General features: G+C 41.3%; 1 protein-coding gene across 2 annotated transcripts in view; it reads right to left on the bottom strand.

Annotated features, from left to right (window-relative positions):
- FARSB (phenylalanyl-tRNA synthetase subunit beta) overlaps positions 1-16,291 on the bottom strand; it is a 73,526-nt gene that overhangs the window by 19,584 nt on the left and 37,651 nt on the right. Inside the window, exon 16 of one of the 2 annotated variants that reach the window (XM_047873881.1) lies at positions 6,202-6,357. In XM_047873881.1, coding sequence (XP_047729837.1) covers positions 6,202-6,357 — 156 coding nt within the window. Of the gene's footprint in view, positions 1-6,201; positions 6,358-16,291 lie in introns of those variants that run through there. The other variant, XR_007155251.1, reaches the window with a different exon arrangement.

Raw genomic sequence — 16,291 nt, 5'->3', positions numbered from 1 at the left:
AAAAAAAAAAACTACAATGGTCTGTGGCCCTGCAATGCTGAACCCAAACTGACCATCTTACGCCTCAGTATTCTGTCCCTCCCACTGGGTTGTCCTGGGCGTCACGGGGGCAGCACCGACATGGAAGACAAAGCAGCCGTGAGCAAAGTCAGACCGTGCTACAAAACCATGGCCACAGACGGCCGGGACTCTGCCTGCACGCACACAGGCTGCCATCAGCTGCCTGGAGGACGTGATTGTTCACATCCGTCGCCAGGAGCTTCCGTGCGGCTCAGGCTTCGACGATTAAATAAAAAGTGTCCAGGGGCGCCTGGGTGGCGCAGTCGGTTAAGCGTCCGACTTCAGCCAGGTCACGATCTCGCGGTCCGTGAGTTCGAGCCCCACGTCGGGCTCTGGGCTGATGGCTCGGAGCCTGGAGCCTGTTTCCGATTCTGTGTCTCCCTCTCTCTGCCCCTCCCCCGTTCATGCTCTGTCTCTCTCTGTCCCAAAAATAAATAAAAAACGTTGAAAAAAAAATTAAAAAAAAAAAAGTGTCCATTCAGAAAGTCATTCAACACATCACTAATTACATCGTGTGCCAAAAAGAAAAAACAATAGCCAGCCAGTTATTTTCTCTCAAGGAAAAGCTAAATTCACTGACAGGTAAGAAATTAGTTGCAGTTGTTTTACTTTTGCTGGAAAAAAAAAGCTTTAAATGACAAAATGTGATTGGCACATATAATTTGACACACAATTTATACAAGTAAATAAACATTAAAAGTGATTCAGTAGATACGGATTTTTTAATTTAACTTTTTAGTTATTTTTAACCCTGGGTTTTAAAGAGGTTTACACTTCTTTTTATGCACGAAGCATAGCTATGCAGAGAGTACATAGTATGTGGTGTATCTGTGGTGTCCATTTTCAGAGAGGGGCAATTAGAAAAAGTCTAAAACAGGTTTCGTAGGGGAAACAGAAACACTGTTAGGACATCTGTCAGGTGGGAAATGGAACTGAGTCATTCAAGCATTCAAGTGAGATGTGGTGGGAGCACTCCAATTTGCCGAGTACCGAAACGTCAGGTAAGAACCAACCAACCCACACACACACACACACACACACACACACACACACACACGCAAAGTGAAAGGAACGTGAGTGGAGAGAACTTGGCCTGGTACATATGAGAGAGGGAGGAGAAACACTCACTCAAAACCACAGGGCCAAGTGAACCCCCCGATAACTGTGAAAGCTTCATACACACCACGGCCCACGGTACACGGCGGCTCTCCGCGTGGGGATCACGGCTGCCGCAACATTGGTTTCAGTCTTTCAATCCCTTCCAAGAAGGTAACAAAAATTGTATTTGAAGGCTTTCCTCAAACACGAAAAAGCAGACGAGCAAAGGAACAAGGGCTGTTTTTACCCAGAGTGCTAAGGTCAGGAAGCTTAAAACTTCTAAACCCTTTTCCAAAAGAGAAAACTTGATGCGTTAAGAGTGATGCCTTGTTGGTGGCAACTAAATGTGGACACATCATATGGATCCCCTTCTGCTCTGGCCTAGGACACTTGTGTAAGTCAAACCATAAAGGTACACCGCTCCTTCAAAGGTTGTCCAACAGATATGCTTCCCACGTATTTGCAAGCTCGTGTTACACTGAAAGCCAGTGTGAAGATCAAGGGAACCTCACAGCTTCACCCGTGTATTTCAGCATCTGAAATCCTTCACAGGTGTCCTGAAAGAGGAAAAGGTCACGACCTACAGGTCAAGTCAATGATCATTAGGTGTCACTGTAACAGAAGGGATCTAAATAACCTCTGTAGCTACATATGGCGCAGGATTAAATGCACATATTACTTACAGTGATTTTTCATCTCACAAAATGAATTCTGAGCAGCATGAAAACGAATTGTTCAAAACTATATGTTGTAAAACCTGTCTCTCAGGGATCTTGTCTCAAGTTTAAACTGAGGTCTCCTGAAGAACTGTGAATAAAACCAAACTGAACCAGGTAACAAATAAAAGGGGAAAAATACACACTAGAGTCAATGCAGCCAAACACACACAAAGCCTGCCACCTCCTACAAGAAATAATTTTTGCCACTGATTTGCCCACTAACCACATAACTGTCCTAAACACAAAAACACTTGAGATTTTTTTTTTCTTGCCCAGAAGTGGTTTCTGAAAAAGGATAAATGCAGTTTGACATACATAATTTAGTTTGCAACCAACCACGAAGAGGAGAAGCTTGGCAGGGTGGGGGTGGGGGTGGCAGGAGGGGTAGGCATGTATGTGTGTGTGTGTGTGTGTGTATATATATATATATATATATATATATATATCCATGCTGTAACAATCTGATCAAATGCCATTAAAACAGCTGACTCCTTCTGAAACCCTCAAAAGGCTCTACAGTCTGCTGCAAAGTTAAAGGTTCTTTTCCTCCTCCTCCCACTTAGCTGACCTTACCCCATCATCACCTCACGTTCCTAAGCGCAAAGATGCTCGGCAAATGAAAACTCGGTAACACCCTGACTTCTAACTCTGGCTGCAGTCCTTCTGCAGAGACTCCTCAGGCTGCAGAGGGCTGTCGCCTTCATAATAAACAAGGTTACGCTGCAATGTCAACAGAACACTTTGGGGTCAGTGCAGCGGTCCGTCAGTCAAGCTTCCAGATTTCTCTCACAGTGGACAGGGCCGCATTTCTCAGAGGGGAATCAAGTTTTGTTCCACTCATCACTACCACCAAACAGCACAGCACAGGAGGAACTCGGTGGTGCTCATTACCAAAGACAGAAGAAACCGGGTGTAACTGCCAATGGGCTGACATTAGCAGGAACCTCTGGTGAAGAGACTTAGCTCAAATATAAACGCAAAGTCACTAGGGATTTTTAATTATTAAAGAGTAAACCATATGCTAGGGTAACAGAAGACAGCTCCGTAATCAAGAATGGCAGGAAATGGTAGTTCTTAATCTGTTTCTATTCTTTGACACTCTGAAGACCTCTTTCTTCCAGAAAAAGTTATATGCAAACTAACAATAAATTGATAACAATGATGTAGCTAAACACACTCCAACTACCAAATTCCAGTGTTTACATAGCTACTTAGGAGATATATACGTATATCTATATGATATATATACAATATACATGTGAAGTTTTAGATGAATACCAGCTTTGCTCCGGACTTGTTTTGACAAACCACTTACTTTAAGTGTCGATTTCTTTAACCATAAAAAAAATGTCATTAATCAAAATAGACTTAGAAATGCCTACGAGAAATGAGGAACTATTATTTATAATGACAGTAATTCTCTTTGGTTTGATGGCTCTTACAGAAAGCACTCAGAAAAAAAGATGTGGCCAATGCTGGTGATAGGGGCAGTAGAAGTAAATACCCTGCTCTGTTTTTCTTTACCCCCCAAATAGCCAGTTTAGATATAATGAAACATGTACTGGTCCAGGCCACCCATATGTATAAAGAAGTTGTACCAAAGCTTTTCAAATTTATAAATCTAGGACATTTCATAGACGTCAAAACTTTAAGACATTACGATATTCTACTATGAAAGCCTAAGTAAATTTAAAAGGAAACAGAATATTGACTCTGTCCTCATCCTAAATCAAAACCATAGGAACAACTTGGTCTAAAAAAGTGAATGTCAAGACCTACAACCACATCAGAAGGTACAGCTTATGAAGGCATTTTCTAATTAAAAACAAAACACAACACAACAGACATCTTTGCATTACAGAGATTAAGTACTAAGTATTACATATTTTAGCACCAAAAATAATAAAAGGATTTAAATACTATCCTAGGTTTAGAATTATAAAAATCTGACTTTTAAAAAGATCAACACAGATTCGCTTTTTCTATAAATGGTTCCAAGCAACACATACCATGATATTTTCCAAATGCTAAATGCTGTAGCTCCTCCCTTTCAGAAGTGTCTTAAATCAGTCTTCTTGGAATGGCTATGGCCAACACTGAAGTTCAAGTTTTAAGTCAACACCCTCACTACTGTCTATAGTGTATACTGTGATATGGAATCCACACTATACGACCTATAGTGTATACTGTGATATGGAATCCACACTATACGACCTTCCAACCATTCTCTACCCCTTACTCTATGCCACCCAATCTCCATGCTGCTGCCAGATTAATCCCTCTCAAGTACAGGTCTAAATCATATCACTTACTTGAAGAGAGAGAGAGAGAGAAGAAGCTTCAGTATTTTTTCTCCTGATTAGCTAAAATCCTTAGCATTATTCTAGCATTCAGGACTCTCAAATATAGTCCTAAGCTTCTTCCTCACCCTATAGTCAAACCAAACCGCACTAGGCCATGTTTCCCATCGTATTTTGTCTTGGCTCATGTGGCTCGTCTTGCTTCCCTATTCCTTCCTTCACAGGCCCATCCAACTTCCCAGAAGCTCAGTAACGCTTTGCTGGATGCCCTCAGGTGCACAGTTTCCCCCTGTGGAAACCTCAAGGCTCCCGTCGGACGCAGTGGCCTGGTGTGAGAGCTGGAATGTAATGCTCTTCCCCCCACAGGTTCCAGGATAGTGGGGCCTGTCCTACTTACCCTTGTCATCTTGAAACCTGCCTCGTGACTGGGAACTCAGATTCCTTCGAAAAATAAATGTCTAAGGAGATTACTGAGGCCAGAGAAGCATCATATTAAAATGTTGGTTTATGGTTTATAGAAATATCATTAATATAAAAGTGTCCCATCCATAACAGATTATGTTCCAATTCACCATTTCAGTTCTTTGCAATCCTATAAGAACATTAGGCCTCATATACACAGCATAATCTGTTTCAGAGAACTGATTTTTATCCATCCAGTTAATTTATTTTTGAAAGGAAGTTTCTGAGTCTTTAGAAGGTAAAGAAGATACCAGCTTTCAGGTTGCTATTAACTTGGTTGACCCTATCTTAAAGAACTCTAGAAGAGCAAACTGGTGAATGCATGAGTAAAGGCACTGAGAAGGTGGGCAACTTGGGCCTGTGGAAGGAACACTGGGCAGCAGGAGCCCTGGGTTCTGCACGTGACGTGCAGCCCAGCTCATTCAACTTGCCTACGTCTGGTTCCTTCGCTTGTGAAACAAGGGAATTGGATTTGCTGAACTCCAAGATCCAGTTCTAACACTCTGCACTTCTAGAGGGACAACACATGACTTCTGGGTAATTTCTAATGAGAAATGTGGCAGAAAACAGTAACTCCCTGCCATATTTAATCTCTCAATTTTGTGGGAAAAAAAAAAAAAAGAAAACCAAAGAAGAAAAAAACTTCACAGATCAACCTAAAAAGGCCCACGTTTCAGGGTTATTGCATTTTCAAAGAAATCTTCAAGTTAAAAAAAAAAAATTTAGGCAAACCACTCACAAAAAAACAATCTATGAGGACTACGAAAAATAAATCTAAGAAAAACAAAAATATGCCCTCCAAAAGACCTCATATCACTAGTAACTGCTAAGTAACACTTTAAAAAAAAATGAATGTTCTGTTAGACATTTAAGATGCCTAACAGTTAAAAAAAACTGTCAGGCAGGCAGTAGGAAGGAGGGGTATAAAATATTTCCTTTCAAGTTGTTTCTGGATCTCTAGTCTAACAAAATAAACTCAGGTTCCAACTACAGGGAAACGAAATGCAAAAACTTCAGCATCCCCGGCACAGTGAGAAGCCAGCACACCGGGATACGTGCTCTGTCCTGTTAGCCTAACTTAAACCCTCCAACAGATGTCGCTGCACGGGCTTTCATACAGGAGGATTCGTGTTCTTCCTCAGTCAACCTCACGACTTGATTAACGTGAAGCCTCTCAGGATAACTTTCCAGGTTTTTCTTTTGCCTTAAAGGCTTCAGACAGGCGGATTTGAATGTGAATCCTCAGTTTAGGTCCTCTCAGCTTCCAGTTTGGACTTCTGAGTTCAGAAGTGCCATCACGGTGCTGGTGGCTTGACCGTGTCAGTAACTAGGGGCTATCACACTCACCTGGAACAAAAGCACTTTACTAAAAGAGCTCTGCAGGTGTTTTCCTAAGATGCTGGAGGGAAGAGGAAATGTTTTCTAGAAAATACTAACAATTAATTGAAATTGAACCTCTATTTCCCACCTCCCCACCCCAAATTGAAAAAAACTATCAAAACACAGGACCTGGACTCTTCATTACATTATCGCTAACTCTGGATTCAGCTGATGAGTCTTACCTTCTGATGCCTTGATCACATATCCCCCCTTCTTCTCACCGGGAGGCACATTCAGGAGCTGCATAATTCTGTCAAGTAGCCCATGGATGATCTCAAATCCAGGATTCTTGTTGTAATAAACAGCACAGAGGTGCCTGTAGTTTCTTGCACCTACATCTGAAAAAAAAGAAGAATTAGACACAAGGCCATGGTGACCAGAACTTAAGAAACTCCTATGGGGCTAAAAAGCATCTTTATGAAACTTAGAGCTAAAGCAAATACTTAAACTGGGGGGTGGGGTGGGGAGACCGTAAGTTCAAAGAGTCAAAATTATATTGTTTAAAGCATATACAAGGACACAGTCAGTCAGGCACAGTCATACAAGGCTCAGTCAGTTGAGCGTCCGACTCTTGATTTTGCTCAGGTCATGATCTCACCTGAGAGATCAGGTCATGATCTCTCAAAACACGGTTTGTGAGTTCAAGCTCCACATCAGGCTCTACACTTTCAGTGCAGAGCCTGCTTGGGGTTCTCACTCTCTCCCTCTCTCTCTCTCTCTCTGCCCCTCCTCCACTTATGCTCTCGTTCTCTCTCAAAATAAATAAATAAACTTTAAAAAGTGTTTAAAAAAGCATATACGTTGGTTGGAAAACTATGAAGCGATTGCTTCTCGGCCTTTTGGCTAAGATCAAGTGGAAAACTGAAGCGAAGAAGGGAGTAACTATCACAAAAGTTAGGACAGTGGTTGTTTTAAGTAAAGAGAAATGATAAGATGGGGAAGAGCCTTACAGGATGCTTGAGATACTGGCAATAAATATTCTATTTCTTAGTTTGGATGGTTTATAATCTTTTCAAATCATATGTTACATATATTCTTCACAATTAAAACATGAAAAAAAGCAATATAGGAAGATAAGAACAACACTGATGTAAATGTAAGCCAAAAAACTCTCCACACAGGAAACAGAATGAAGAGAAATATACCTAAATGCCAACAGAGATTCTATCTGGGCAGAGATCATGTTTTCCAAATTTCAGCTATTTTCCAACTGTTCCTTGATTATACATATTATTCTACTTTGAAAATCAGCATTTCCAAAATATTTTAAGAAAGATGTGCAGCAACCCAAAAAAACCCTGATGGTGAGTGGATAAACAAAGTATGGTTCATCCATATAGTGGAATAATACTCAGCAATGAAAAGGAACAAACCATTAATAGATGTGACCACCTACATGAATCTCAAGGGCATTCTACTGAATGAAAAAAGCCAGTCTCAAAGGTCTACATACAAGGCCATTTATAGAACATTCTGGAAAAGGCAAAACTATAGCAACTGAGAACAGACAGTGGTTGCCTGGGCTTATGTGGGGGAAAATGTAACTCCAATGGCACAACGTGGGGGGTTCTAGTGGCAACAGAGCTGTTTTGTGTCTTGTTATGGTTACAAAGATATGAAACTTTATTAAAACTCCTTTTTAAAAACAGTGCATGGCATATAGAGGTAAACTCAAATTCAACAGTGAGCATTTAACATATTCACTTGTGGCCCTTTAATTCTGAAGGAGACTGCTGCTCTAACACAAACATCGAATGCTGACTTCATTTTGCTATTCAAATTAGGGACAGAGAAAAAATAAAACAATATCTACCTGGGGGAAACCGAAAATAATCTACTTTATATTCTCATGGAGTGAGCCAAAGTTCTTCCACAGATTTATTCCCATAGCCACGACTGACAAAATACAAAATGTCTTCTACCTTCCAGATATCCAAATAAAACCTGGGTAGTATTTTAAGACACTATACGACTGAGGTAATATAAAAGTGAGCACATAAATGGGGTGAAAAGGAAAACTCACAACTGATTACTATGTGCCAGGTACTTAGTACCTATCATTCTTCTATAATCTTAATTTTCAAGACAATCATGTACAGGGGGTTTTATTACCACTATAAAAGGGGACAGGAAAAGTTAGAGGGAAAAACAAAGACTCAGACAGATTTTACCCAAAATGTCAAGCAAACTGGCTGGAGCTAACTGTAATTACATAGCTAATAAGCTATAAACCCAGGATATGACTGGGATGGTCTGGCTCTAAAACACAGGCTCTTTCAGGGTGCGTGGGTGGCTCAGTCGGTTAAGCATCCGACTTCAGCTCAGGTCATGATCTCGCAGTTTTTGAGTTCGAGCCCCACACAGGGCTCTGTGCTGACAGCTCAGAGATTGGAGCCTGCTTCGGATTCTGTGTCTCCTCCTCTCTCTGCCCCTCCCCTGCTCATGCTCTGTCTCTCAATAATAAACATTAATTTTTTTTTTTTTTAAAACACAGGCTCTTTCTAGTAAACACTGCAAATGTTGAAGTCTCTAAAGGATTTAGAGATTTCTTAATCTCTGAAGCACTTAGATGAAAACAACATACAAGCTTAATACAGTCAAAGATGTACGTTCTTAAAATGGTTTTAAGAGGACACATTCTAGTATTCTCATGAGTTATTTGTCAGAAGTCCTTCAACTGAAGTTTCAAGCCATCAACAATATTGTAACTCATGGAAAGAAAGCGTATTCGAAGTGACACTTCTGACTAAATACAGTGAAGAAATAACCATTCTTGCCATGTAACATTTCTTAGTGCCCACTAGGTTCAAGGCACTCTAGTCTATGTATCCCTGGAGGGAGAAGGTCAAAGCCAGCACAGGGTCTGCACAGACTAAACCCTCAATAAGTAATTTCTGAATAAATGAATAAAGCCCAGAAAGGGGACACACACACACACACACACACAGAACAGTTAAACGGGGCCAGGCCCAGACAGTGGGCCACATTCTAAGTCTGCACAGGAGCCAGCTGCTGGAGGAAAGGAGTTCTTCACTGTTGTCATTCTCTATCATTTCCATTTGCGAGAATAAAGGAATTTGGTATCTAAAAGCTATAATTGAAGGTGTAAGAATAAAAACTAATATTAAGACCAGGCAGGCATAAAACCTCACTAAACCAACCACATGCATAAACTAAAATGAGGGGCTTGATTTCTCCGTCGGAACACACACACGCACACATACACCCGCATACTCCCTGAGGGGAAAACAATGCAATGAAACAGAACTAAATTATCCCTTTCATATTACTGACTTGCTCCTGGGTATCTCTGCCATGTGGTACCCATTTCTTAGTGTCACGTGCTTCCACTTTAACCCACAGACATGTATTCCAACTACTTTGTTGTTCCACTTTTGCTGGGAGAGAAGAGCCCAACAGTAATGCCAGCGTTCAGAGAGCTTAGCAACATAACCTGAAGCTTTGTTTTGGTAACCTCGGTGCCTTGGAATACCTCTTTCCTGATCTCCAAACCACGTAAAACTTAACTTTTCTGATAAGAGGAGCAACATCTGCTTTAAAGACTTCGAATTAAGAAAAAGCAGGTCGCGTGATTTTGATGATCAGAATGATGAGCTTACAATAAAAATTACATGCCTTAAGGGGCGCCTGGGTGGCGCAGTCGGTTAAGCGTCCGACTTCAGCCAGGTCATGATCTCGCGGTCCGTGAGTTCGAGCCCCGTGTCAGGCTCTGGGCTGATGGCTCAGAGCCTGGAGCCTGTTTCCGATTCTGTGTCTCCCTCTCTCTCTGCCCCTCCCCCGTTCATGCTCTCTCTCTGTCCCAAAAATAAATAAATGTTGAAAAAAAAATTAAAAAAAAAAAAGTTACATGCCTTAAAATTATATTCTATTCAAGAAAGGTTTCAAGATGTTTGCATAACACACGTACACATACACACACAAATAAGCGATGTATTTTTAGATTCAATTTTGCAATATTTTTAAGAAAAGCCACGGATTTTTAGGGCCTTATACTAAACCCACTGTAAGAATTAAACTATTTAGATGGTCCCTCCAACTCCCGCCACTGACTGGCCTTTTCCTCCACATCTCCCCAGTGCTACCACTCCCTCTGGACTTGCTTCCTCACATCTTGCTAAGATATTCCCTCTACTGTAGCCAAATTGAATTAAAGGAGGAAATGACCACATATTCGGTTCCACCCATTCCTCCCTGGGGAAACCGCCAGGTAGAGTAAAATTCTGTCTCCTAGTATTTTGCACCGAGGGACCCTCTTACATCACAGGAAGTTCCCTGACTACATGCTGCAAAATAAGAACTATTTAAATTTCATGCCAAAACAAGCGTTTGTTGGAAGTGCCTCAGTTCTTCATAACTCCATTAACAGACCTCTTGTGTTAGGCCATCAAACAATTCTGCTTCTTCAATGGGCCTGCCAAGTATGTCAGCCTAAATTACCAATGCATTTTGCAGACTTCAAAGTACTGCCTGGAGAGGCTGATCTAAACCACCCGAAAGAGGGGATGGCTGGCTACAATTCTAGAAGCTGAAAGAACATGCCAAATGATTTTTTAAAAGAGGAGGAAAAAAAGTGGTACATGATGTCCCCCAGTAAAGAACTATTAGCTACAACTCAAATTATTCAAACAGGCTCCTGCTCAGTGTAGACCGTCTCTCACCACAGTACGAAAAATAAGAAGCAAATTACGGGTGTTAGGTTATTATATACGGACAGACTGTAAAAGGGCAGAGTCTTCAAGGGAACAATTCTGTCTCTATTCTCAGACTCACGTAAGGGCCCAAATACAGATGCTAGGAGAAAGCCTACTGGAAAACCAGAGGTCGACACTGAGCACTGAGATTAACAGTCTGGTCAAGGCAGAAAACAAAATGAAGCACCTTTGTTTTTAATCCATTCCACCCAATACATTTCTTTAATACTGGTACCCAAGAGACTGTAGTTAATGTGGCAAATTTTGCATATCTCCTGAAGCATGTCGATGTAATATTAAATGATTCACAAGAGCTACAAGAATTATGTGAAGACCTACACCTTAATACCTACCTAACATAAGAAAACAGGAACATTTACACACTGGTGTTAGGGCTGCAAGTTTATAAAAAAAATCTTTTTTTTTTTTTTTAAACGTTTATTTATTTTTGAGACAGAGAGAGACAGAGCATGAACAGGGGAGGGGGAGAGAGAGAGGGAGACACAGAATCTGAAACAGGCCCCAGGCTCTGAGCGGTCAGCACAGAGCCCGACGCGGGGCTCGAAATCACGGACCGTGAGATCATGACCTGAGCTGAAGTCGGACGTTTAACCGACCGAGCCACCCAGGCACCCCCAAAAAATCCTTTTTGGAAGACAATTTAAGACAGCAAAAATTTAAGGTGCATACCTATGGACTAATTCTATTTGTACAAATACATATTTGTATAAGGGTACAAGGATACTCATTACAACAGACATGTTAGCAAAAACCTGGTAGCAATCTAAATATTCATCTTAAGTCTGAACAAACTATAATACAGCCACACAATGGAATATCATATAGACATTAAAAAGAATGCAATGGACAGAATGTGTTCATAGGCAAAAGTACATGATAGGAAAAACATAATTCAATTTTTTAAACACTAGAAAGTATTTATATCTATGGCTCTACAGAGAAATGTAAACACATGGTTGCATATGCACAGGAAATATACAATGAGTGTGTGTGTGTGTGTGTGTGTGTATACATTGTAACACCATATACACACACACACACACACACACACACACACACACACACACAAAAAAAACTGTAAGAGTAGGATTAGGAAGAAGTTGGATATGTGTTTTGTTTTTTATTAAATATGAAAAATAAAATTGCTCTTAATATGTATTTGTGAAAGTTCTTAAAGAGACTACAAATTTTAAAAACAGAAACCTTAAGGGGTGCCTGGGTGGCTCAGTTGGTTGAGCATATGACTTCGGCTCAGGTCATGATTTTGTGGTTCACTAGTTCTAGCCCCATGTCGGGCTCTGGGCTGACAGCTTGGAGCCTGGAGCCTTCTGTGGATTCTGTGTCTCCCTCTCTGCTTGTACTCTGCCTCTCTCTCTCTCTCTCTCTCTCTCTCTGTCTCAAAAATAAATAAATAAATAAATAAATAAATAAATAAATAAATAAATAAATAAATAAATAAATAAATAAATAAATAAATAAATAAAACAAACAGAAACCTTAACAGCAATTTTCCTTAAAACTTCTATATTAACACACCAAAGTATGGATTTTTTTTCCTTTTTTTAGATAATGCTGAAAGCCAAAACATAAATGTGAGGAGGAAAAAAAAATCTATGACCTTCTCAATGCATGCAGGAAAAAGTTATAACTGTGGGTTGCCTTTTAGTTAACATAAACCTGGAATAGATTTTTATCTATTAAAAAAATACAATATGCAATGCATGACAGAGCACATTATACTCACATTTGCAGATTTTAACTATGTGGAACCAAACACACTAAAATAACTTTCCATATTAAAAATGATGTTATTTACAGTTAAGATGCCATCATATAGGAGAATGATGCTACTTCAAACACTGTCAATGTCAATGTTCCTTACACCCATATTTTTTGAATTATTAATTGGAAATTCTACATGCCAAAAACATGAAGTAGTAAAATTAAATTAATCCAGACTGATGACATAAGCTTTCTTCAGAAAACCACATTCCACATGTGGATGCTAGATAATCTTCCATTATTTGATGGCTGCAGAATTAATGAACAATTTCTCAGAGCTCAAGTATTTCACAAGCTCACAATGAAAACGCCTTTATTGAGCTCTTTATCAAGCAAAGAGTTATAGAAAAAACTATAAATATCTGGCCGCCGTATTCAGTAGGTTACAATATAGACAGATCCACGAACGGTACAGAGGAAGCTGGAAAGAACAAACCAAATCATGGAACAGTGAATTAGTTATGTTCTACACAGCCTTGGTGGCCCAAGGAGGAAAAAAGAACAAGAATCTCATATACTGTGATTAACGCTAAAAGAGAGTCTGGATTTCCACATCTAAACAAGTCAGGGTCAGAAGATCATTCTGATTTAGAAAAGCTACCGGAAGGGTGCAAAATTTTAGACACCACTTGAACATTCGGGGGAGAGGGTGGGCAGGGGCAGAGAAAACACAGCTCGTACCAGGACTGTAACGATGCTCTGGAGAAAGTAGGAATGGTCTGAGCAAGAAGTGAATGAAGGCTTTGAGCGAGCATGCTTGCTCGGGCAAGCGAGGTCACCGGAGCCCTCCCAGTGTTCAAGGGCCTGTAACCTGCTCCATCTACCGTAATATTAAAACCCCAAAGTCTTCAAGTGCAGTAGCTGAAACTCAAGTGCGTGGCGACGTCATCATCAGGATTCTCCACAGATATGACTGAATCATGCTAAACCTAAGGCACCTTATACCCTTTACAAAGCCAAGCCAAGCCATCTTGCCGAGGCATGGTTTCTTTTAAACTCAGACTCAACCCAGCGATGTGTTCTCTACCGCCACTTCAGTGAGCTTCTAGGCATTTTGGCAGCTTCAGTGACCATCATGAAATAAACTGTGATGGCAGAACTCAATCTGCTTTTAATAAAAAGCCAGAATGTTGGGCTTTGCAAAATCCAATTGCTTTTCTGGGCATAAAGATTAGCCCAAGTTAATTCATAAGTAGGTCCTGGGCTCCTCTAAAGTAATTTACTCTTGGGACGGCTGGGTGGCTGTCGGTTGAGCATCCAACTTTCGATTTCAGCTCAGGTCATGATGCCAGGGTTGTGGGATCGAGCTCCACGTCAGGCTCTGTGCTCAGAGTGGGGCCTGCTAGAGATTCTTGCTCTCTCACTGCCCCTCTCCCGTGCCTGCTCTCTCTCTCACTCTAAAAAAATAAAAAATTTTAAAAAATAAATAAATTGACTACTTTGTTAATAGTTTAGTTTATATACAGGGAACTATGAACAACTGAAATCCATAACTCACAGCAGCCTGATTTGATAGCTTCAGGATTGCTTCTACCGACTTCTGTAATACAGCTGAAAATTCACCCCACACCAGAGTCTGCATTTAACTTCATTCCAAAGACACATGCCATTCTGCCCAAAAGGGATAAATCCGCTTAGCTGCTTGAGTCATGACTAATTTTTAACAATGGTGCAGCAACTTTGGATCCTACAGCCTAGTAAATGCAGTGGCTGGCCCAGCCTTAAAGAACCAGGATATGTTGGACTCCACACCGAAGTCTTAATATTTGAGAAGTGTGTCTGACTTAGTTGCTCAACAGGAAGCTACCCTGATAGTCTCACAACACGGACGGTCAGTCAGTGAGTCCACACGAGCAGAAGAAAGTGTCCAATGAGGTCAAGAATGAAAACAGGCGCTGGTAGCCTTTCATTTGCTCTTACAGAAACGTAAGAGTACAATGTGTACGAGAGTACAGGCGGGCGAATAAAATTGGTGGGAGGCATATAATAATCCAGCACAGATTTCTTCTTCATTTCCATTGAGGAAGATACACCTGCCTATACAAAACTGACATGAGGCTGGGAATCGGGGTTTTACTTAATGTTACAAAATAAGTCAGTGGTGACTGTCAATCCTTCTCTGTGCTATCAGGGTCCCTTGCACATTCCCTTGGAGCACTATGTATAAAAACCTATTTACGGGGGGCACCTGGGTGGCTCAGTCAGTGAAATGTCTGACTTCAGCTCAGGTCATGATCTCGCAGTTTGTGGGTTCAAGCCCAGCATGGGGCTCTGTACTGACAGCTCGGAGCCTAGAGCCTGCTTCTGATTCTGTGTCTCCCTCACTCTCTGCCTCTCCCCTGCTCGCACGCACACTCTCTCTCTTTCTCTCAAAAACAAATAAACATTAAAAAAATAAAAACCAGTTCATCTCCCTCAAGACTGGCAACTCTTTCTCTTATATTCCAAACAGACCCTGCAAAGAAAAGGAACTCAAAGACTCTTCGGGGGCGCCTGGGTGGCTCAGTCGGTTAAGTGTCCGACTTCAGCCAGGTCACGATCTCGCGGTCCGTGGGTTCAAGCCCCGCGTCAGGCTCTGGGCTGACAGCTCAGAGCCTGGAGCCTGCTTCGATTCTGTGTCTCCCTCTCTCTCTGCCCCTCGCCTGCTCACACTCTGTCTCTCTCTCAAAAATAAATAAACATAAAAAAAAAAAAAGACTCTTCTAACCAGTGCAATGAATGAGATGGTCTTGTTTACTCTTGCCATACATCCCTACCTTCTGAACTTTGGGTACAGCACCCCCCACTAATGAAAATCTGGGATGTTTATATTACTGGAAAACTTCTCTATCGTTTCACTTTTGATACTCTAGATTTTTCTTCTTCAAAACAGTGTGACTATTTAGGAGGAAACGGTTAACTCCGACAGAAAAAAAATGCTTACTGGCTTGAAAGGCAGTAAAAATGTATGTGCTCAATTCACTGAGGAGAAGCGGCTGATGAATTACTGAAAAGAAAACAACATTCCTGTTTTTAATAACCCCCCCCCCCACCAGTACATTTTGGTTTTTCATGCCCTAAAAGAAGAAGATAGAATACAACAGAGGAAAACCCAATTAAATCAAAGGTTAGGACAAAAACGGAGCCCCAAGTGGGGCAGCAAGGTGACATTAACCCTTTAATGGCCGGAGGCTTACAAGTCATTCTCACGGACAATCACCACAGACCAGGACACTAGGTACCTGGCCTCAGGGACTGCTAATACCCCGCCAGTAAGAACAGACACCAAACGGTGCCTGTTACACGGCCAGGACTTTTCGAAACGCAAATTCATGTAATCCTTACAAAAATCCAGTAAGTGCAACCATCATCCCCACTGCTACAGATGAGAAAACAGGCACAGGGAGACTGAATAAATTGTCCGAGGTTAAGCAGCTCTTAAGTGGCAGAACCAGGACTCAAACCCCCAAACGCTGGCTGTACAGTCTTGAATCCGTGCAGCTGAGCTGCCGCCGCTACAGAGTCCTCTGCGTACCCCCAAATGACAAGCAGGGGGTCCACCTGCACATACGCAGAATAATCCATCAGAAAAATGACTTGCTAGGATAAAAACTCCGGGTCTCCCTCAAGAGGAAACCTACTCCAGAGGATGAACTTACTGAGCACGCCTCCCTCCTCTCATTCCTCAAACCCCACTGGTGCAAAAGGTTAAAGACAATAAACCAGAATGGTGCGAGATAACAGGCAAATGTCTTATCAGATGAAAATGGCTCCAAGG

Source organism: Prionailurus viverrinus, chromosome C1 (assembly GCF_022837055.1).
Source record: "Prionailurus viverrinus isolate Anna chromosome C1, UM_Priviv_1.0, whole genome shotgun sequence".
Classification (NCBI taxonomy): Eukaryota; Metazoa; Chordata; class Mammalia; order Carnivora; family Felidae; genus Prionailurus; species Prionailurus viverrinus.
Note: the sequence above shows the minus strand (reverse complement) of the source record. Positions and strands in the feature narration are given on the sequence as shown.